This window comes from Xenopus laevis, chromosome 3S (genome assembly GCF_017654675.1).
Source record: "Xenopus laevis strain J_2021 chromosome 3S, Xenopus_laevis_v10.1, whole genome shotgun sequence".
In the NCBI taxonomy this organism is placed as follows: Eukaryota; Metazoa; Chordata; class Amphibia; order Anura; family Pipidae; genus Xenopus; species Xenopus laevis.
Window position 1 is genome coordinate 66678191 of NC_054376.1, and position 23935 is coordinate 66702125.

The 23935-nt window shown below is 40.0% G+C and overlaps 1 protein-coding gene across 2 annotated transcripts in view; it reads left to right on the forward strand.

Moving 5' to 3' along the window:
* Positions 1–203: 203 nt before the first annotated feature.
* Positions 204–23935, forward strand: part of net1.S (neuroepithelial cell transforming 1 S homeolog) — a 29163-nt gene continuing 5431 nt past the window's right edge. The window contains exons 1-6 of one of the 2 annotated variants that reach the window (XM_018254231.2): positions 204–434; positions 13050–13116; positions 14325–14384; positions 21283–21390; positions 22538–22705; positions 23666–23825. In XM_018254231.2, the coding sequence (XP_018109720.1) occupies positions 283–434; positions 13050–13116; positions 14325–14384; positions 21283–21390; positions 22538–22705; positions 23666–23825 (715 nt within the window). In that variant the 5' untranslated portion in view covers positions 204–282. 2 annotated transcript variants of the gene reach the window in all.

Here is a 23935-nt window from a genome sequence, read left to right on the forward strand (position 1 = left end):
TTATGTGGCCTCTTTATCAAATTTTGGTTTGGAAGCTGGAGTTCTCCTTTAAAGCGCGGCTTATGATAACATTTCGATATCACGTTCAAGGACCTGTCACTGCCCTATAAGCAGTGCGCTCTCCAAGCAATAGACACTATGAGCCTGCCCTGGTCTCTTAGCAACAGACGGCTTGCTACGTGATTGGCTGGTGCATGGCTTCCGCCCTTTTCAAACTGGCGGCGCGGCTGTTGGCTCTGTGAGGAACGTTTATTGTCTCTGCCGTTTAATATCCGTCTCATCATGGAGGGGGAGGAGATAATGGCGACCCCGGCGGCTCTCACTCCGCCTTCCGAAAACGTGAAGGACAAGAAGAGGAAAGGGGTTAAAAGGAAGTCATCCGTCACTAGTTTGGTCGAGGGGCCGTCCACTCCGGAGCGAGGCAATTCCAGGAGGTACGCTTTGCTAGGCCATGGGGGCACTAGTGCAGTGCGCTGATCCACTGAGCAACTCCTTACAGTGGAACTGCAATAGCAGCGCTTCCTTGGGTTTCGTTCTAGGGGTTCTGTTAGTGTCAGCAGTACGTGCTGTGTAACTAGTGGCCCACCAACTATTTGAGGGAGTATCAAGCCTGTTCTATGGTTGTAGTTCTACAGCTCAGTGTTCATTGATGGGGAATGGAAAGTTGTGTGTGTATATATATATAGATATATATAGATATATAGATATATATTTATATTTACACCTTTACACAAGGAAGTGTCTGAACAATAGTGGCAGTTTATAATCTGTATACATACACAACATTTATTTATTTTTTTCAAATTTGTTTTTATTGAATTTTAACAATCCCACATACAAAAAAAATAAATAAAACACAGATACAAAGTCACACAGTTGTATATAAAAGTCAGCATAGAATTCAGGTGTCGTGCATCATCGAGAACACAACATTTATTTTGACTCCGTTTAAGTACATATACATTGCTGCCCGGTTTTATAGAAGGGGAAGGGCATATGTTGGCGATGTAGCTGATGGAGAGCCAACCAGAGCAGGGAAGCTGTCGTACAGCCACGCCCTTATCTAGCCACGCCTTCTTAAAAATCCCGCAATAACATTTATTTGTGCTTAGACACCTTGACATACGATTACCATCTTAAAGGGTTGGTCTCCTTTAAATGTTCTTTTTCTATGATGTAGACATGTAATGTTCTGGGACACTTTGCATTGTTTTCCAGTTATTTAACTTTCTGTTGAGCAGCTGTCTGATTGCAAGGGTCCAGCTTACCCTAACAACCAGGCAGACATTTGAACGAAAAACTGGAATATGTATATCAATGGGGGATGAAAAGGAAGTTAAGTAATAAAAAGTATCAACAACAATAAAACTGTAACCTTATAGTGCAAAAGTTTTTTTGGCTGCCAAGGTCTGTGACCCCGATTTGAAAGCTACCCTACATAGACCCTCCTCCCCCCAGCCTAGCTGTTACCCAGGGCAAATACCTCTAAGTCTTTACCTTTGCCTTCATGCAGATTCTGTCTAGCACAGTTCACGGCAGCCATCTTCTTCTCTGCAGTAATCTTCGGAATGAGAGCGGTGCATGTGCAGTTGGAGCAGTTTTCTGTCTCATGACAATTACGCATGCGCCGAAACTCACAAAAATTGCCAAAGCGCCTGTCTCATCCCAAAGATTACCAAAGCAGCTGAAGATGGCACCCATGAACTCTGCTGGACAGAATCTGCACGGAGGGGTAAGTAAAGACAGCAGCTAAGCTGAGGAGGGAGGAGGATCTATGTAGGGTAGGGTTTTTTTAACTTTAGGGTTTAGTTCTCCTTTAAATAGATTTCTTTGCCCAAATACAACTAACATACAGCCAAACTTTAAGCTGCGAGTGTGCAGCCAGAGGACAAGCAAGTATTTATAGAAAAACCAGGACAACATTTTATTTTTAATTTTAAATGCTCCAGTTAAAGGGGACCTCTACCTACAGTTTTTAAGGGGTATAATAAGAGGCAAAATGAAGAACTAAAGAAAAAGTATGTGTGTGCGCTTGTGTATGTACAGCTCTAAAAAGTGTATGCAAATATGTGCAAGAGTGTGCAAAAGAAAAAAATAAAAAAGCTAACTTTAGTAAAAATGTGTAGTCTGAGTGTGTGTGTGTAAAGAAAGGGCACTTATCATTTCTGGGTGCAGGAGGGTCCTTAGCAGCATTAGAGGGTTTTGGGATCGCAGAGCCTACACAGCAGGAATTGAGTGGCTGGGGTGCATCAAAGTCGTGTCCTGTGGAGCTTACTGTCCTGCAATGACATGGAAGCCTCCTTGGCTTGTTGCTTAGGGGGTTGGAGGACCATTCAACTCGCTGCACATTGGCAAAACCCTCTTGTGCAACAAGGAAGCCTTTTAATGCGAAGCAGGTAGGTTTTGCAACAAACGTTCCTTGCTTATAAGGGGAATATACTGACGTATATTTATTAAACAGCATTTTAAAGAAAGCCATAGTAGGTTCTTCAACGAGCAGAGGGGAATTCTATAACAGCGGAACTCTCTAATACCAAGCTTTTAACAGCACACACACTTCAACCACAGCCCAGCTGGAAACTATAAAGAGTTACACCTCGCTGCTACGGCATGATCTTCGGGACAGAACTAAGGAGGCCGAAACACATATTACAATACTAGAAGACACTTTAGTGCCCGTTCCAAACAGCATTGCAGAACTGCAGTGGCAGATAACAATACTTACGACTGGGCTGAAGATCTCGAGAACCGCAACCACCCGAACAATCTGTGACTCGTAGGCCTGCCTGAACAGTGCGAGGGTAAGTCCCCCGAATCATTCACAGAGGACTGGCTAAAAAGCACGCTGGGCGACACTACCTTCTCTTCTATTATGACGATAGGGAGAGCTCACTGCGTTTCCACTAGACCATTACTTCCCAGGGCCCCACCACAGCCATTTGAGATTCCTTAACGACAGGTGGCTCTAGTTGGGGCTAGGCGTGTGGGACAGTTAACAATAAATAGCGCCAACTAGCTCTCTTCCCCGATTATACCCCATTGGTACAGAAGCAGTGCTCTTCTTTCCAGGATGTAAAAAGACGCCTTAGAACAGCAGGGCTGCCCTACGCGATGCTTTATCCGGTACAACTGCGGGTGGTATATGAGGAACGGTCATGCTTCCCAACTGTCCCATGTTTAGAGGGACAATTCCTCTTTTGACAGCTCAACCTGCAGTCCCTCATTTGTAGTGAAAAGTCACCTTTTTCTCTGCACTGAACAGCCAGAAAAAGAAACAAAGTTTCTAACTTAATTGGCTTTTGGCAGAGCAGCCATAACAGAAGATAAGATACATTTGTAACAATTCAAATTTATCTAGATAAGCAAATAAGTAATTGATAATAGGTCCCTTGGGAAAAGTTAGACTCACAGCTTAAAGGGCAATTCACCTTCATTAGCAAAACTGAAATAACCATGTAAAATGAACATGGTAATTGGGGGTGTGGTCACAAAAATAAGCGTGGCCAAACAAATTTCACCATGCTACGTGCAGCCACTTTTTTGTCCCTCTTTTTATTTTCAAAATGTTGGGAGGTATGGGAACGCACACATTTCTTTACAACTCCGGTGGAGGCTGACTGCTGGCTCAATCTCCAAAACATTAGGAGATCCCCAGGCAAAGCCCGTCACGCAATTAACACAGACCAAACCAACACTGCCATACTACACGTTTATCCATCTGAGGGTACCCGTAAAGGATAACCTCTACAGTCTGGCGAATTTCCCGGTAAACACAGTTACAATTCTAGACCACATTGTGAACCTAATGGTCTGCAGATATTGTTAAAACTCAGATGGGCCTAAGGTGAGGTCATGTGACATTTCCTATTCCGAGGTCGCTGAGGCCCAAGGACACTTAGTATAGCGAGCTAATCAACTAGCGGAGAACTGTCTGTCACGGTGTACTCATTGTGGAATGCCTACTATATAATCCATGATCCCAGGAATGAGATCTCCTTATCAATTAGCCTACTAGAAGGTATTCAATACATGCTCCAAAGTATTGAGGAATCCCCCCCCCCCAGCTACAGCTGACACAGAAAAGGCAGCGGGATCACCACAGCACCACTAGAGGATACCTGCGTCGTCACATCACTGCAGTTGACATTGTGTTCGACATGTCAGCGTTGTTGCTCCCTAGCTTGGGCCCATGCTGCGGCCAGGTGTCATTCGGATCTACAAATTACATTTCCCATATGACAAGAACTAATGCTCAGGTGAGTTGACCAGTCACGTGAGATTTTCGGCCAGTTTATAACTTTTGGCATGGTTTACTGTATACTCCATGTTTTGAGGCTAATGGATTTTCTTATAATCTAACTTCCTTACACGACTCGCAGAAGTTTCTTAACCTGGGTAAATATGCCCGTCAACCACTATGACTTACTTCAGTCTCCGTACTGGCTAATATACACAAGAGGTACCAAATTGGTTCACACGACTACGTTTCCTCTATGTTGGAACAATTTGGGGTACAGGGCCCACCCAGGTTGGGGGGGATGGGCAGGATCGGGACGTTGGGAGTTATGTAAGTTACTGTGGGATGTTTTGGTTGTGCATTGATGTCATACTTAACAGTTTATGCATTGATAAGTATAGGCCACTTCCTTTAAGGTGGTCCCATTTCTGGAAATATATGTACGTTGCAATATCCTGTACTTGTATTGGTGTTTGGTGCAATGGCTAATATCAAGATCATGACCTGGAATGTTAGAGGATTAAAGGGGCGTTTCCATTCTTGTTAAAAGAGACTCCATTTGAATTTTTATCTGTTCAAACAGATTTTTATGGCAGATACATAATTCTTCACTGTAAGCTTAAAGGAATCCTGTCATCCGAAAACATGTTTTTTTCAATACACATCAGTTAATATTGCTACTCCAGCAGAATTCTGCACTGCAATCCATTTCTCAAAGGAGCAAACAGATTTTTTTATATTCAATTTTGAAATCTGACATGGGGCTAGACATTTTGTCAATTTCCCAGCTTCCCCTGGTCATGTGACTTGTGCCTGCACTTTAGGAGAGAAATGCTTTCTGGCAGGCTGCTGTTTTTCCTTCTCAATGTAACTGAATGTGTCTCAGTGGGACATGGGTTTTTCCTATCGAGTGTTGTTCTTAGATCTACCAGGCAGCTGTTATCTTGTGTTAGGGAGCTGCTATCTGGTTACCTTCCCATTGTTCTTTTGTTTGGCTGCTGGGGGAAAAGGGAGGGGGTGATATCACTCCAACTTGCAGTACAGCAGTGATTGAAGTTTATCAGAGCACAAGTCACATGACTTGGGGCAGCTGGGAAATTGACAATATGTCTAGCCAAATTTGCCAAAATTGAATATAAAAAAATCTGTCTGCTCTTTTGAGAAATGGAATTCAGTTCGAATTTTTTTTTTCCCATGACAGTATCCCTTTAATAATTGCCCTATTATAGTAATCAATATGTATGTGTCTCCCCTTTAATGCAACTTTAATGCAACGATTGATCCCACCATAGACAGGTCAAGTGGCTCTGATGCGACCTATATGCCATTCTATACGCTACCAGGGATCCCCAACCTTTAGAACTCGTGAGCAACATTCAGAAGTAAAATGAGTTGGGGAGCAACACAAGCATGAAAAATGTTCCTGGGGTGCCAAATAAGGGCTGGGATTGGCCATTTTGTAGCCCTTATGTGGATTGTCAACCTACATTGAGGCTCTGCTTTGCACTGTACCTTGTTTTTATGCCTCTAAGCCTTGAATTCAAAAATAAGCTCCTGCTTTGAGGCCACTGGGAGCAACATCCAAGGGTTCGGAGAGCAACATGTTGCTCACGAGCTACTGGTTGGGGATCACTGGCAACACTAACCCGGAAAAGGCTCCTCTATAGTGCACAAAAAACCTTTGGACCTAGGGGATAAAAATGAGAAAACTCTGGCCCATCTAGGAAAGCTTACGGCCCATCCATATTACGTCTTGCAACAGCCCAATGCACTAAAATTACTGATCTTGAATTAATAGCAGCTGAGTTTGCCACAAACTTTAAAACCCTGTACACAAAAGGGCAGAGTGCCTCAAAAGAGGAGATAGACTGCTATCTAGGAGACCTACCGTTCCCTAGGCTAGATCAAGATCAGAGAGCATTTCTGAATAATCCTATAATGGAATCAGAAATTAGAGACGCAATTCTTAGTCTACCCCCTCAGAAGACACCAGGGCCTGACGGCCTACCAGCTGCTTGGTATACGTTACAACTTGGCTGTTCCCAAATTGAAAGATACCTATACAACAGCCTGGGAGGCTGGCACCCTTCCTAATTCATTTTAATTCATTTTATTCAGCAATGATCACATTGATCCCAAAAGAGAAGGACCCGGGTCGCTGGGATTCATACTGCCCTATTTCCCTGATTAATACAGATATAAAAATTTTAGCCAAACTATTAGTAACACGACTAAATAAAGTTATTATAATACACAGTGACCAAACATGGTTTATGCCTAATAAAACAACAGCAGTCAATATCTGGAGGCTCCATACTCGCATCCAGTTAGCAACTCAAAGGGGATATGATGGCTTAATAGCCTCTTTAGATATCTCCGCCTTTGACTCTGTCAACTGGCAATACCTCTGGCGGGTATTGGAGAGGGCTCCAACTTTATTAAATGTATACGTTTGATGTATAAGCAGCCAATGGCCCAGATATGGGTCAATGAGATTCTATCCCCCCAGTTCATGCCGGAAAGAGGCACAAGACAGGGCTGCCCCCTATCGCCCCCTACGTTTTGCCCTGGCAATAGAACCATTGGCGCTCAAAGTTCGTAGCATGCAAGAGATTAAGGGCATACCTATTGGCAGGATTGAAGAGAAAACCACCCTATATGCGGATGATGTTATTCTGTTTCTGGCAGATAGGGACAGGTCTTTAGAATTGGCTCTGGGTGTGCTGAATGATTTGGGGGAAGTAAGTGATCTATGTGTTAACAAATCTAAGTCGACACTTTTCTCCCTATGTGGTAACACGCCGAATGAGCAAATAAGGAGGCTGAACTAGATTTTCAAATTTAAATATTTAGGTATCACTGTCGCACATGATCAATCTCAATATAGCTCAGACAATCTGGAACCAATTACACAGAAGTTTAAAAGAGCTAGTACCAAAGATCAAGTTGCCTCTGACTATCTGGGGGTGCTCCAATCTATTTAAAATGATTTTCCTGGCCAAATTTGTATACACTCCCCAGTCCCGGTTCCTGACAGTTTCTTTAAAAAATTTAATTAGAGTATAATATCCTTTATATGGGCAAATAAGAAGCCCCGTATGTCACTGAAACTGCTGATGGCGCCAACAGAGAAAGGTGGTCTGGTGCTCCCTAGTTTAAGAAACTATTACTGTCGGTCAAATTTCGTATTTGCACTCTTGGTTTCACAGACCTGGATAATTCGTTGACTATTCTACAGGCATCCATGATCATTAGAAGCCCTTCGTAATGCTCCATATAGACGTATTAAAGACTCTCCACAGATACCAGAGGTCATGGTACTTCCAATCCGAATATGGTCGAAATGGTATAAACCAGTAGGCCTGCCCCCTTCACAAGTGTCTCATAAACTCCTGTTGTGGTGGAACTCTAATCTTCCTCATCTCCAGATTTTCAGTATTGGGCAAATTAGACATATTGTGGACTTAAAGGAACAGTAACACCAAAAAATTAAACTGTTTTAAAGTAATGAAAATACCATGTACTGTTGCCCTGCACTGGTAAAACTGGTGTGTTTGCTTCAGAAACACTACTATAGTGCATATAAACAAGCTGCTGTGTAGCAATGGCGGAAATTGACAAAAGACTATATGGCAGTGGATAAAAAGTGGATAACAGATAACACCATTATGTTCTACAGAGCTTATCTGCTATCTGCTGTGTAACCTGAGTGTTTTCTCCTTTGATTGGCTGCCCCCATTGCTACACAGCAGCTTATTTATATAAACAATAGTAGTGTTTCTGAAGAAAACGAACAGTTTTACCAGTGCAGGGCAACACCGCATTATATTTTTATTACTTTACTTTATTTACTTTATTTTTGATGTTACTGTTCCTTTAATGATTGAGGGCGTATTCTCATCATTAGAACAAATAAGGTATAAAACTAATAATCCTATTTTCCAATTCTATCGATATTTGCAACTAAGGCATGCCTTTAAAGCCCAATTTGATTCCCTAAATGTAACATGGGTTAGCTCAAAACTTGAATCCAGACTCTGGGATCCTAACACTAAAAAACTGCTTTCTGATATATATAAGGCATTGCTGGAGCAAACCCATTCATGCAGGCCTACACTAAATGGACCCAATATATTCCAGAACTAGATCTAGATAAATGGGAAGAGGCTACTGAGAGTATTTATGGGTTTTTGATATCCACTCGAGACAAAATGATACAATTCAAGGCTATACACCAATTATATATTACCCCTTTAAGACTGAAACAAATGGACAGGTCAGAAGAAGGACAATGCCATAGATGCCAAACCCCGAATGCAGGATTTTTTCATATGATATGGGAATGTGATGTTGTCTCTCTTTTTTGGTCAGCAGTTATTAGCTATCTAAAACAAAATCTAGATGTCCCAGGAGTAAAATCTCCGGTGGTGTTTCTGTTGGGTGTGGTGGGCGAGATGGAACCCATAAACAAAACCAGGAATCTTATTTGGGCCACATTATTCTACACCAAAAACCTGGTGGTAATGAAGTGGATGAACCCATATCCTCCCAATATTTAAACTATGGAGAGAACTAATAAACAAAACACTACCACTTATTAAGTTGACCTATATTGCAAGAGGTTCGCCCACAAAACTCGATAAAATCTTGGCATTATGGCTTGAGTCCAATCCGGAAATTCAATTGCCTAACTCCCCAAAATAAAGTACCCGCTATGGCTCACAATATGCTATATTTGTATTATAAGAGATCTTTTGAAAGCAGAAGGGTTGGGAGAAAGTTGGACAGACAGTTGGAGAGAATTCCAGAGGAGGGGTGCAGCCCTTGCAAAGTCTTGAATGTGAGCATGTGAGGGTTAAATGAGAAAATAGTTGAGTATCAGGTCAGTAGAGGAGCATAGTAAGCGGTTGGGTTGAGTATATATAGATTGGTGTAGAGATGTAGGGTGGGGAAGAGTTATGAAGTGCTTTGATGTATTTGGATATGTTCCTTAGGTGGAAGTGACATTATTTAATAAGTGACTGGATATGAGGAGTGAAGGACAAGGCAGAATCTAGGATAACCCTAGGCATCGGGCCTGGGGAGATGGGGTGATAGTGGCATTATTTCTATCGGCTGCCGATAATATCTCTGCATGTAATGCCGATTGGAAGATTTTCAGTGGGAGACTGTCGCCAGCTTTGTCGGACATAACTTTCGTATGATTGCTGTCAGGGGCAGAACATCGTCTGATCTGTTCTTTTACTACTTTATTTGATCTGATTGGTTAGTGGCAGTTCAGGAGATGGGGAAGTCGGATCGGATCTTTGCATCTATGGCCAGCTTAAATTTTGATCCCATTGTGTGAAGATCTGATTTCTCGAAGCCATGATCTATCCCAAGCTTGCTATACACTTGTTCACCAAACAAACAGATCATTCCCAGATGATCCCACCTTGAGGTGAATAGAGGCGGTCTGAGTGAAGACTGCATCAAAGTACCAACGCTCTCATTCCAACAAGATTTTTAAACTCTCTGATATCTGGACTATTTTCAGCCAGATATCAGTCGGGGAAGCCTGTTGGAGGTAGTAACGGTCTGTCAGTAGTCTTTATCAACCCATGTATGATCATTTTTAGTAGACCTTGAAATTATATCCATAATTTTAGAATGCATCATTGCTTTAACGAAGAATATTGTGAGCGAGTTCCTGAGCTCAGGTAACTGACAGAAGGCTAGAGAATGTGTTGTGCGCTACTGGGGTATCTTCAGAGTTAAGATCTTCATTGATAAAGGGGTGACTTTGGTTCCCATTTATAAAAAGCCCTTATCTGTGCCATGCCTGCAGTTATTTCAGACTTTACTCAAATTTATATAAATCAAGCATCCTCTTCCTGCAGAAAAAATGTTTTTCATGTAGTTGACTTAGTTGACCACTTGATGGCACAATAAGGTAAGGAAAAATTATTTCCCACCCTTTGCTGCAACAGTTCGCGATTTAGTGTTATTTCTCAGGAAATCGGCAAGGCACAATTTCCTTTCTGTCACCTATAGTTTTTCTGAAAGTAAATTTTAATATACCTTTAGCATGTAACTAAAATGGTTATTCCAGGACAAAAGTGTCAACTTTTTGTGTCCCTTTACTTGATTTTTTTTCTTCATGTTTTCAATGGGGGAACTGCTGTAATAATAACAATGTAATATTTCTTGTATCTACGAAATAAGAAACTTTGTAATCTGTTTCTGTGTTGCGTTTGAAAAAATAAAGTTAAACTGTCCATATACAAGAGGATCCACTTGTTTGGCAAGGTCTCCAAATGAGCAGATCTTTAACCACCTACATGCTTGGCCAAATTAGATGAATCCGATTGTTTTATTCATGCACACTTATGGCTATTGCCATATAAAGATGAAAAATTGTTTTACATCTATAAGCAGTTTTACCTTTTTGAAGCATTTAAAGGAGAATTCAACCGTAAAGTAAAAAAAAACCCCTACCCTACATAGACTCCCTTCCCTGCTCCCCCCCAGTCTAGCTGCTACCCTGGGCAAATGCCCCTAATGCTTTACTTACCCCTCCGTGCAGATTCTGTCCAGTGGAGATCACGGCAGCTATCTTCAGGCGCTTTGGCAATTTCCGTGACTTTCAGCGCATTGTTGTTGCGAAACAGAATTGCTCCAACTGTGCATGCGCCGATACGGCACTTAGAAGATTATCGAAGAGAAGAAGATGGCTGCCGTGAACTCCGCTGGACAGAATCTGCACGGAGGGGTAAGTAAAGAGTTAGGGATATTTGCCCGGGGTAGCAGCAAGGCTGGGGAGGAGAAGGGAGGGGGACTATGTAGGGTAGGGAAGTAGGGTTTGTTTTGACTTTACGGTTGAATTCTGCTTTGAGATATTTTTCATTGTACCGAGTTTCTTTTCTATATAATTTATTGTTCTCTCCTTCTCTATGCCCATAATCTTTATAAACAAGTGTACTGTAATAAACTGAACTGGAGTTGTAATGAATTTAGTCCTTAATATTTAGGGCAGCATAATAGTGGCTTGTAAGCAACTTTCCCCACTCCCTCTTGAGTTTATAGTTGTCATGCGTTTTATGCTGGATGCAGATGTCTAGTCTCAGACATGTCGCTATTTCCAAAGTACTTATTCAGTTTTGTCTGTTGCCCTATTCGCGAGATTAGCTAAAACATTTTATGAGAAAACATAGCAATGTTATACAAAAAACCCACCTGTAATGATTAAGGCGGGCACTCTGCTAATGATGTAAGTAGTTCAGTAAACCCACACCCACTTTTATAAATGTATGCAGTTTCAAAGAATGCTTGTCTGCTGACTATGACCCCAACTCTTTTTTGGGGTAACTCATTAAAATACTGAAAATGATGACAAGGAGATCAAAGTTCAGTGTTCAATATTTCCTCTTCTCATGTGTCTGTAAGGTTACTGGCAGACATGGAGATTAGTTATAGTTGCCTGTGACCAAAGTAGCCTTGCAAGGAAATTTTGGAAGAACTAAGCACAGCATATGTTTTCCTAATAGCAATTTCCATTTTTACCTGTGCAAAAGCATTTGCAGGGGATTAGCAGCCCACAGTTGACGAGATTTATTGCAGACGACTAATCTCTGTGTGCCAAGGACGAGGTCACATGGGGCATTTTTAGGTTGTGGTTTTAAAAACCTGTGGTTGATCATAAATAAGCGCAAAATTAAGCCCTACTGAAAATAATGGAATACGCACTGGGCGTTTACAAGCCAACATCCTCCACAAGATGCCAGTATTTGCGTTTTTCAGCAGAAACCCCAATATGCCAAGGAAACACCATATTATTGCACTTTTCTCTGCATATTGACGATTAGTTAGGCTATATTTTGCGTGCAAATTGCTTTGCCGCTTGGCTTTTGTTCACAAAAGTTTAATAAAATTCTTCCGAGCTGAATTGTGAGAAACGAGAATAACCAGAAATGTATGTTGGGAATTTATGCTTGACTGCGTGTTTTTTTTGAAGGTTGGGTTTTGGTGGTTTTATAGGTTTTTAAAACAACGACTAAACTCACAAAAGTTTATTAAAAGATCCGAATATAAATTATGAACGGGAAAAAACACTGAACGAAGACCTCTAAAAATGTGAGTTTTTCGGACACATCTTAGTGGAAAAAAAATCCAAAATCTCTCAAAGTCCAAACTGATAAGTACAGTAGGGGCAGCGCAGCTCCCATTGACTTCTATAGCACCTTTTACTTGGCTAAATTTATGTTTTTTTCACGGAATACATTTTTAATTTTTAGAGCTTTTTAGTAATCTAGGAAAACAACAATTTTTTCAAGATTCGTGATTGTTAGTAAATCTGCCCCTTAGTGTAATTGCAAATTAAAAATGTAAGTATTGTTTTCTTTTCTCTTCATTCACTCCTGGGTCTGTCTCTTGAAACAGAATTCAAGCCCCCCCCCCCAGATCTGTTAATCTGCTACATTGTCATAGGATTCAGAACCAATAAAACAGAAAGACCAGAATTAAATTAACCCCCTAATTTCACAATTATTGTAATTCAATAAATTAGTTTTGTGTTGCTAAAGTGCTTATGTGCAAAATAATTTACCAAAGTGCTAGGTGCTAATTCATAGGATTCAGAACCACCAGAGCATAAGACATAAACTGACATCCTTTGCGGTTTCGTTTACAAATAGCTTAACCTACTGTAATGTCATTACATGGGAAAAATTTTAAATATTTTCTTTCATTATATAACAGTTTTTAGATTCGCACCTCCTTTCATTTTTCAAACAGATGACTTTTTTTATTCATTTAATTTTTTTTCCTCTCCCAGGTACTCTCTTAGAAGAGGTAGTTCCTTTACCTTTCTAACCCCTGGCAGCCAATGGGATTTCACTCTGGTAAGCACATTCATAAAAGACATGTGTCCCTATCTACGATTGAGTTGATATTTGCGTTTTAGGTTCTGAATACGACTTTCACGAAAAAGTTTATCACACAAAAAAGCCTTTACCTCAACTATGAGATTTTAGTTAAATATGCTCTCAAACAGTTAGCGACTTGAAGGGGGGCCACATAGGACATAACTGTTCAGTGATTTTGCAATTGATCCTTAGCATGCAAGTTTGATTGAAAAGCAAACCGTTATAGAGCCATTATGGAGCATTGTTTTGTTTACACCCTTTTAACACCCCTTTTTAGCAGAGTCAAATTAACTAGAGCTAAAAACGGTAACAGGTGTAATATGAACAAGCCTAAGGTCTTATGAAAACGACTAGTAACCCCAAAAGCATTTATACAAAGCATACAGTTAAAATTCACTGTGCTGCAGAACATGTTGGCTCTTTATAAATGCATGATAATAATGGGCAATATTATAAATATGTATATTTAACATAAAGCTTTCAGTGAACTTGGTAAATGTCTTTGAAGTGGCTGTGCAAATCTAGTCAAGTGCCTTATTGCACAGCGTACGTACATACGGCCTGTGGGCTGATGTGGCAGACACGTACCCAATAGGCCCATGTAGCACCACCTTATATTTTCTGCATTTGTAGAGTGATTAAACTTGAACAGCCACTGTTATATTTTCTGCATTGGTAGAGTGATTAAACTTGAACAGCCACTGTCTTCAGCACTCTATGGCCTTGCTACTTACTGTAGTGTATATAATGAGTTCTTCAGAACTCTATGGTGTATCTACTTACTGTAGTGTATATAATGTACCCTTTATTGTAAAATATATAGTGAATAAAGTACCCGCTATTGTAAAATATAAGGATAAGTCACTGAGTAGTTCCATGACCATATAAAAACATGAGGTCGAAGACCTTGTGCTTTGATACAGGTCATGGAGTTTCAAGATTACTTTTAATATCCTCATATTTTCCAACAAGGAGTACTTTATTTATTATAATACACAAGCTTTAGTGTGTCATATGACAGAAATGACATCATTAAGCACCATTTATAACTGATGACATCACTGAGAACCGTTTATAAGGATAAAATGTACCGGATATTCATGGCTTTTGTGTATAATAAGGATATTGTTTAGGCTCTTGTGTATGGGTGTTTAATAACAGGCTTTTCTTTTTTTTATCTGCAGAAAAGGAAACGGCGTGAAAAGGATGATGATGCCCTGAGTGTCTGTAGTTTTGATTTCAAGGTAACAATTCACTTTGCACAAACGTATTCACATTGCTTAGTTAGTTTAAGCTTCTTTAAAAATAGTTATTTATATGGATATCTTATTTTATTAGCAGTATGAAAACTTCCATGCTTGATAGGTTTGTGTGTGTCATTGCACTAGTATGCTCAAAAGCAAAACTTTTGCTTTTCAGAGCAGAAATCTGCCCCGTGCGCATGCACCTGGGTCGGCGCAATGATTCCAGGTGCAGACTGGCAGTAAGGCCCGTATAGGCGCTCATTCTCAGTCTGCTTTCTTCAGCAGGCCAAGATTCAGCTTTCAATCATGGCCAGAGCCATATGCCTCCACCTACTCAAGGATGGAAACTCAAATATCCATGGTTAGATGAATAATTCACTAGCTATGTGTATGGATTGTCACATTGCCAGTTGTTAGCAGTAATTTAGGATTATGCCGCACACTTTAACTGGTTCTAAGGCCTTGGCAAAAACAGCCAACGAGCTACTATATGTATACTAAGCAGCTTCTGCTCTACTAGGAAATCTTGTGATTACCTTCTATTAATCGACAAGAGAATAAATGAGTTTTTCCACAGCAACAGCAACTCTGGTTTATAATCTTCATTCCAGGTAGTCGGGGTATTTTGCATTTCATGTGACCAACCCATTCTTTGCAGACATTTACAGATATGCATGGGGGCATTATTGTCCCGAAACAAGGGCTTTCCCTAAACAAACACTAAACCCCAGAAAACCATTCTATCCAAAAGGTTAATTGGAATTATGCATTCAGTGTTTTTCTGGCACCTGCCAACCTTCTTGTGTCTGGGTAGGTCTTCTCCCACACTTCAAAAACATACGTTTCTGGTAAGTTTGACCCTAGTTTGTTGTGTGAATCTGATAATCGTTTCTTGCAACTATTGGGACCAAGTGCATGTTCAGTACAGTAAAATAATACACATCACTTTCTATAACTCTTATGATGTCTGACATTATTCCTTTCAGAAAAGTTTATAAAAATGTTCTGGCAAACATATGCTAAACACACCAGTGTTTATGGATAGATAGGAATAGTTTACGGATAGTTGCTTGGAGAATAAACAGTCAAATGAAAAAGTTTAGGAACCCCTCTTAATTCTTTGGAGTTTTGTTTATCATTGGCTGAGCTTTCAAAGTAGCAACTTCCTTTTAATATATAACATGCCTTATGGAAACAGTAGTATTTCAGCAGTGACATAATGTTTATTGGATTAACACAAAATATGTAATATGTAATAACATTGATATTACATCAATACTTCGTTGAGCCTCCTTTTGCAAATGTAACAGCCCCTAGGCGCCTCCTATAGCCCTTGGTGAGTGTCTGGATTCTGGATGGTGGTATTTTTGACTATCTGTCGCCAGTTCAGTTCAAATCATCCCAAAGATTTTCGATGCTATTCAAGTCGGAGGACTGTAATGGCTATTCCAGAATATTCTTCTTCTCCCTCAGCATAAATACCTTTGTAGATTTCAAAGTGTGTTTAGGGTCATTGTCTTGTTGGAATATCCAACCCCTGTGTAACTTTGTGACTGATGCTTGAACATTATCCTGAATAATTTGTTGACATTGGGTTGAATTCATCGACTCTCAACTTTAACAAGGGCCCCAGTCCCTGAACTAGCCACACAGCATGATGGAACTTTCATCAAATTTGAAAGTAGGTAGCAGGAATTTTCTTGGAATGCAGTGTTCTTCTTCTGCTTTTTGTTCTAAACAAATAACTCAATTTTTGTCTCATCAGTCCAAAGCACTTTGTTCCAAAATGACTTGTCGAAATGAGCTTTTGCATAAGACAAGTAACTCTGTTTGTGTGCAGAAATGGCTTCTTTCTCATCACCCTGCCATACAGATGTTCTTTGTGCTAATTGTGCTGAATTGTAGAACGATGTACAGATACACCATCTGCAGCAAGATGTTCCTGCGGGTCTTTGGAGGTGATTTTTGCATCGTCTGTAACCATTCTTACAATTCTGCGCATATGCTGCTCCTGTATTTTTCTTGGCCTGTCAGACCTGGGTTTTACAGCAACTGTGCCTGTGGCCTTCCATTTCCTGATTACATTCCTTACAGTTGAAACGGACAGTTTAAACCTCTGAGATAGCTTTTTGTAGCCTTCCCTAAACCATGATACTGAATAATCTTTGTTTCCAGATCTTTTGAGAGTTGATTTGAGGATCCCATGCTGTCACTCTTCAGAGAAGAGTCAAACAGAAGTACAACTTGCAATTGGCCACCTTTAATAAATTTTCTCATGATTGGACACACTTGCCTATGAAGTTCAAGGCTTACAAGCTAAACCAACCAATTTGGTGTTGCCAGTAATCAGTATTGAGCAGTTACATGCATTCAAATTCACAAATTTGCACAGCCAGTTTTTCACATTTGATTTAATTTCATACAACTGAATACTGCTTCACTAAAAATCTTTGTTCAGAAAACACCCCAGTACTCCGATGTTCCTGGGCAATAAAAGACATACCACTGTTATCTTTTTTTTTTTTTTTTGTTGAAAGTGAAATAAATTATTGCAGGCTGAGAGGGGTTCCCAAACTTTTTCATATGACTGTATTTTGTCAGGGACAGGTTTTCTATACATGCTGTTCTTTTTGGACTGGGTTCTTCTTGAGTAAGTTTTAAATCTCTCTTCTGCATAGTACCTATCTTGTCAACCACTGTTCCAAATCAGTGTAACAAAAAAAAGGACCATAGGCAAAAGTCACAGTTATTTGGTCGCAGCACTCAAAACTGACCTCTAATATTTAAATTTACAGCAGACCGTGCATATTCCAAATACTCCGTCCGAGTTTGTTTTCTATCTATAAGATAGTTGTCGGGTCATATGATTACTTATTATCAGATTTCATAGTTTGATCATACACACCCCATCAGTGTAAAGATATAGTCATGCAGGTTTGGCTTTTTTTTACACTAAAGCACATTGCGGAGAGGGGAGGTGGTCAATGCCTGGAAGTTTAGGGGGGCTTTTGGTGGGGAGTTTTAGTTTTCCTTTAAAGTGGTTGTCATTTCTTATTTGTGGTTTATGTTATTTAGCTTTTATTCAGTAGATCTTCAGTTTGCAATTTCAGCAAGGTTCAAATTATGCTAGCAACCATACATTCATTTAAATAAGAGACTGGAGTACGGATAAGAGAGGCCTGAATACAAAGATGGGTAATAAAAAAAAAAAAAAAAAAAGTAGCAATAACTGTGTATTCTTACACAGTACTGATGTGCAAGCTAAGGCAGGTTCGGGCCGAATCCTGGGCCAACTCTAGGAGTGCAACCTAGCACTTCTGGCTTCCAACGCCTAATTTATAGAGGCCGCCCACCCCTTTTGTGATGTCACTGCGGGTCTATAGATAGGGGAGCAATGCAGGGCCAGGTGCCGATTGGGAGGGGCGTGGGTTGACCCTGCACAACACTATTACCAGGGGTGCTTCGCCAATGAGGCGAGTTGAGGCTGTCGTCTCAGGCGGCAGCGCCCCACTAGGTACCAGGGGCAGCAAAAAAACTTTAAGAGCGAATTTCCAGGGGAGGGGGGGCAGCAGCAACTGCTTCTGCCTCAGGCGGCGGAGGGGCCAGGATCGCCCCTGACTATTACAGAGCATTTGTCTTTTTAGATTGGTCAGTTGCCCCTATTTAAAAACTGGAGTCAGAAGGCAAATAATTCAAAAACTATAAAAAAAAGAAAAAATGAAGACCAATGGGAAAGTTGCTTAGAATTAACCATTCAATAACTTACAAAAAGTTAACTCAATAGTGAACCTCCCCTTTAAGTATTTAAAATGGCAAAAGTCTGGTATTGGCATTATAAATATCTCCAATAAAAATAAAATATGAATGTAATATTAATTTACAAGTGTTCAGAGAAGCACCCTGAGTAAGTCCCAATTTGGGGGGGGGGGTTAGATCCCCTTTGATATTTTAACCGCTTGAATGCCTGTGTATTTGCTCCACTTGTTGCTGTTTAACAGAGGGTGCCGCACGGATCAGTAACCAAACTATATAGTATTTTTATGCAAGCTTTGGAAATTGTTTCCCAATATGTGAAGGGGTAAATGCTGGATGTTTTATGTGATATGTTACTATAATATAGTTCCCTTTCATTAAGGTCTGCTCTTAGACATGCAAGTATTTTAACTGGGTCACTTACTACTTGCTGTTGAAAGAGTTTCCAATAAATATGCTGTCATTTTGTTGTGTATAGCTTGTCAATAAAAAAATGTGCCTCAAATATATGCAGATTGTTAAAGAACAAAGTAAATCAGCCTGAGCTGCTTGTGCTGGGAAACAGTATTTCAAGCTGTATGCACCCCTCCCCCCTTCCTTTTTGTGTGTATGGAACTAACTTGGCTATACTGTATCCAGGCTTTAGAGTTTGGCTGCTGTAAACTTGTCTCCTTGCTGTGAGCTGAACGGCATGCAAAGCGATTTTTCCATTTATAAAATTGTCTGGAGTCATAAAGTAAAGCAGCTGTAAGTTGAGAAGCAGCCTGTAGGTGTGCCAGCTGTTCACAGCAAATGACATGGGATGTCATGCAACTACGCCTACAAAGCAAACGGGCCACTCCTCCTCCTCCTCCTACTACTACTACTTAGTAGCACTGAGCCTTTGCTCTTTCAAGTCCACACTTGAGCTGCAGCAAGGGAAGTATGCAGTATGGGAAGGAGCTGTGAGTGTTTCCTAGCACATCGGAGACTAGTCTACGAAAGCAGCTCTAGCAAGGACTGATCCTTTAAAGTGGATTACTTCCAGATCTTGGAATATAATAAATTATGGTGGCTCATGATGACTTTGGAGGCCTTTTGCCTATCAAGAGGACTATTCAGGTTATAACTGTTCAGAACCAAGCATCTAAGGACTCAGAGGTATGTATTTCATTGTTTATACATTGTTTTTATCAGTGTTTGCAAAATAGATTTCAGGTTGAAAGGTAAAGAGGCAGCTACGTTTTCCCCCCCACGCTTGCATGTAATGCTTGTCTGGTCACAAATGTGCAATTTCAATTTTACGTCAGTCTTTCAATTTGAAGAAACAGATTTCATTACAGCTTTAGCCTGCTCTGTGCGTACCAATGAGCTTGTTAGGAAGCTTCTCTGCATACCTTCAGCTTTAATATTATCCCCCCAGGCAAGAAATAGGGGCTTTCTGATCAGCACTCCTGACTTCTGCCCTCTATATTTCTTTAGAAAGCCGCATTCCATTGTATGGAATGTCATCCATCCTTATTCCTTGTAAAGGATAATTACTTTCAAGTTTCTGATGGAAATCACTGCACTAAAACACCATTTATATGTTGTCTATGTAACTTTGTTTTTTTTTTTTGAATTATATCAAAGTACAAAACAAAATCAACAGTGCGGTGTGGTATTATATATTTTGTTGTTGCTTTACTTTGTTTTTTTACATTCTACCTTTTGCAAGATGTCACATAATTTGCTATTAAAAATATCAGTTGAAGCACTACTTTTCCCTTAAATGACATTTCCTGGCGGATATTTGGAAAAATACTGTTACATAGGTAGTGATTTCTAGCTTCATGTGTGATAATGGCAGCTCCTTCCTAGTGAACGTTTAGAAATATGCATTGACCTCTGCTTTGTGGATTGCACCGTGACTTTTCTTACTTCGACCTCATACGAGAAGAGAATGTTAGAATCCTCTCGTTTTACCTATTGTAATTGTTTTATAGGCTTCAGATTTACTATTGTTCTCAGTGTATCATGTGTGGCTCTCTCTGTTTCTCTCTCTCTCTCTCTTGAAGGGTTTAGATTTATTGCAAACAAAACTAAAGTGAGCTGCTTCTCTGTTTGCAGAGACTTTCTAAGCTCATGTTGCACCTTGGGTTCCTGGTGTTGTGAAAATATGCCACGGTACACAGGTCACACTGTGTTTGACTACCGGTAATCTCTATACTTCATTGTTATGCCAGATAATTCACATCCCCATGCCAGTTTGCATTTTACACCATTTCAGTGAAAGGAGTTTTTTGTTTTGTGTTCAGCTGTGCCCCAACAGTTAGCTATTAAGCAAGAACTGGAGAGCCTTCCAATGTAGTTTGAATTTCTTTATTGAAGCACTACATGTTTCAGACCACAAAGGTCCTTCCTCGGGTGCATGTTACATGCACCCGAGGAAGGATCTTTGCAGTCCGAAACATGTAGTGCTTCAATAAAGAAATTCAAACTACTTGGAAGGCTCTCCAGTTCCTACTTTGCGTCTATGATACTTTATGGAGGTGGCTACTCCAGCAACTGTTGAAAGAATTTAAATAAGTGGATTAACAAGGAATACATTGCCTAGTTATTAAGCAAGCAAACCAACCTTGTGTTTAGGCAGACGTATTTGTTGTGTTTTGAAGATCTAGCAGATTTCCTTTTTTTGTTTTGTTTGTCCTTCTGTTGTCATGAAACACAAATCCCACTATGCTGCTGCTGCTGAGTTTGAAGGGAGCTTTTTGAGGAGAGATGGATCTTGCTGTTGTTCAACAGCATTAATTTTAATACGAATTTCAAGTGGTTTTATCCTCTTGTCCTGTCCTGAATATATTTTACTATGTATGCAGATCTTGTCTTAAACTTTTGAAATACGCCTTTTTCTTTGTATTTTAGGCAATAACAGACCATAAACATACAATAAAACAGTATATTTTGCTCCTAGTGTGGGTCTTGCCTTTGTGCTATGGCATGAATTATTCTTCCTTACGATATACAGCTAATACAGATAAAGGTTTATACAGTAAACAGGACAGATATGTTTTTGTGTTTAGAGTGAGGCATACACTGTGTGAATTTTGCTGTGTTCGAGTTTCATAATTTGTTTTTTTCCCCACAGAATATTGTATCTTAATGTTGAAATATGTCTGTTTTGTAGGAACCAAGCACTAAGAGAGTCCGACCTCTATCACGAGTCACATCATTGGCAAATCTAATATCTCCTGTAAGAAATGGCGCAGTCAGGCGTTTTGGCCAAACCATCCAGGTAGCATATGTTTTTATTATTATCCTTGTTATGCAGTGCTTTACACAAATCCAGTTCATTATTCGTATTACTTCCCCAACTGAGCACACAATTTACAATTTACATTGACACATGCAGTTCAAGTGACTCCTAAGGAAACTGACCTCAGTACATCGTTGTTTGAATGTGCTGTGTACATTGTTTCTGTAATCTCTTGAGACATATTCTTGCTATACTGTAGTTAATATAAGCTCTGACCTGCTTAGATTTGACCACTCAAAGGTTTCTGGTTACTTTGTTTTCTTAAAGGGGTTGTTCACATTCCAAGCATTTTTTTCTTCAGTTCAGTTGTTTTCAGATTGTTCACCATAAATAAAGACTTTTTTTCAATTGCTTTCCATCTTTTATTTTTACTGTTTTCCCAAAATTTACATTTACAGGTTTGTTTCGCTAGTGTTCAGTGATCCAGGAACATTCTGAACTGTTTCAATTTAGTTGATACAATTAGTTGATACAATTAGTTGATACATTTCTCAGCAGTATCTGTACATTATTAGTAACTATTGTATCAATTCTAACAGCTGCCTTTACTTAAACTCAGGGATTCTGCTCAGCAGGGACAAAGATAACAAATGTATCAACTAAATGTATCAATTTAAAACAGTTAGTCCCAGAGGTGCTTTAAAAGGTGAAAATTTAGAGTTGGGGCATACGAGCAGATTTGGGGAGATTTAGTTGCCTAGCGACTAATCGCCTCTTCTGCGTGGCGACAATCTCCCCAAACTGCCTTCCGCCTGCTTGAATGAAGAATCACCTGCGCTAATGCAGTCGCGGCTCTTCGATTTCCGAAGTTGCCTCACGAGGAAACTTCGGGCGACTTCGGAAATCTAAGCGCCGCGAGTGCATTAGCGCAGGCGTTTCTTCATTCAAGCAGACGGAAGGCAGTTCGGGGAGATTGTCGCCACGCAGAAGAGGCGATTAGTCGCCAGGCGACTAAATCTCCCCGAATCTGCTCGTCTGCCCCAGCTCTTAAACTTTACACTTGAATGCTGTTGTACTTAAGTGTTCACAAAAAATACCCCTTATGCTGAAATGTTGACTGTACTTGTTTAAACCTGACCAGAAAATTTAAGCACTAAACAGCCTCAAACATGTTTTTTCTTGCCAGTCATTTACAATGCGAGCCGAAAACAAGTCTCCAGGCAGTACACAGAAAGCTTGTAGCAAGGTGGCTGCACCTACCCCACCCAAAAGAAGGAACAGCGTTTTGTGGTCTGAAATGCTAGGTATCAATATGAAGGAATCTCTGAGCACCAAAGAAATTAAACGGCAAGAGGCAAGTTAAACAATTCAGGATATTTTCGCCAATTGTTGTCAATGCAATTTTGCTTTTGAATTATTATCCCTACCTCTGACAGAAATCTAAGGTATTTTACCATATTGAGGGTGAATCAGTGCAGTACCTTATTATGTTACATTGTTAGAATTGCTTCAATATGTGGGATTAGTCAAGCTGAGGCTTTAAACCTTCTATCTTTTTTACAATGAAGGATACAATGTCAACAGTGTGTATACACCCTTCAGTTGTTTAACTGCAACTTCCTGCAGCCTGAAAAGTGAGAATGCTCATGACTAGCTGATCAAAGGTTGTCAGGCCACATGTGGGAGATCTCTGATTATTGGATAAACTAATAAATGATTGTCAAGAGAATGCTTCAAATGATATATGATTCTGCAGACACAAAGCAAATGTTTCCTGCTGTGTCTTGAAACCGTCGCTGTAAAAATTAAAAGTAACTTCAAAATGTATAGACCTCACCGAATGAGACGGCTTTTTGCAGCTTGCAACTTTGTTTACGCTTGTGTTCAATATAATTGGATAGTTTGGTTATCCTGAACACTCAGATTTTATTCTAGGCTGTTAAACTTTTTAACTGACCTAAAGCAATTATAGCAGTACAACCTTTGCACAGCAATCATAGATACTGTTAAAGGGAAACTACAGCTAAAATACAGTTCCTCCTATTAAATGGTTAGAACAAAAATTTTCAAATGTTGACAGAACTTGAATTGGCCGTAGCTGTTTCTTAGGAGGAGATATTTTTCTTAACTCCCCCCTTCACTAAACCAGCAGCCCATTGGCACATTTTAGGGCCAAACATTCATGCTTTTAAATCAGTTTTTCATAAAGTTCCTCTTATCCAGAGAAAATCCAGTCCCACTTATTTGGCCTGAAGCATTTCAGCGGTGCCCCTTTGTCTTGGTGATTAGTAACCCATGAATGGTTTCCTTGCAGGCAATATTTGAAATGACAAAGGGAGAGCAAGACCTTATTGAGGATCTAAAGTTGGCAAGGAAGGCCTATCACGACCCAATGCTGAAGCTTTCTATTATGTCTGAGGAAGAACTAACACAAATATTTGGAGATCTAGATTCTTACATTCCTCTTCATGAAGGTACGTTAGCAGCCCTAACAATTTCCTAACTGCAAAATATGAATATGACAAAACTATGTACCCACATATCCTATACGTGTGCATGCCTTAAATGTCTGAATCTTGCATCC